Here is a 297-nt window from a genome sequence, read left to right as displayed (position 1 = left end):
TGCTGCTCCTGCAGTAGCTGGTGACCCTCTGGTAGTGTTGGGTGCTGACCACGCTGTAGATGTAGGCATAATAGGCCACCTCGGTGGCTGTGACCATGCCATAGAAGAATTCCACCAGCTGCATGGCCGCCACTCCATGTGCAAAGAGCAGCAGGAGCCACGTGACGATGAGGCTGATGCCCTGCAGGAGGAGGACGGGCTTGTAGCGCACGTAGTCTGTGAGCAGGAACACTGGGAAAAGGAGAGCCAGGTAGGAGTATGTCCAGACTGGAAAAATCTGGTTGGTAACCTAGAACA

The 297-nt window shown here is 55.6% G+C and overlaps 1 protein-coding gene across 1 annotated transcript; it reads right to left on the bottom strand.

Moving 5' to 3' along the window:
• Positions 1-6: 6 nt before the first annotated feature.
• Positions 7-286, bottom strand: LOC106632218 (thiamine transporter 2-like; the record flags this gene model as incomplete). The annotated part of the gene is made up of 1 exon (XM_014311731.1): positions 7-286. A coding segment is annotated over one exon (280 nt), but the record flags the coding sequence as incomplete, so codon positions are not given.
• Between the last annotated feature and the right edge of the window lie 11 nt (positions 287-297).

Source organism: Geospiza fortis, unplaced genomic scaffold (assembly GCF_000277835.1).
Source record: "Geospiza fortis unplaced genomic scaffold, GeoFor_1.0 C12899831, whole genome shotgun sequence".
Classification (NCBI taxonomy): Eukaryota; Metazoa; Chordata; class Aves; order Passeriformes; family Thraupidae; genus Geospiza; species Geospiza fortis.
The sequence above is the reverse complement of the archived record's forward strand: the minus strand, read 5'-3'. Positions and strand labels throughout refer to the sequence as shown.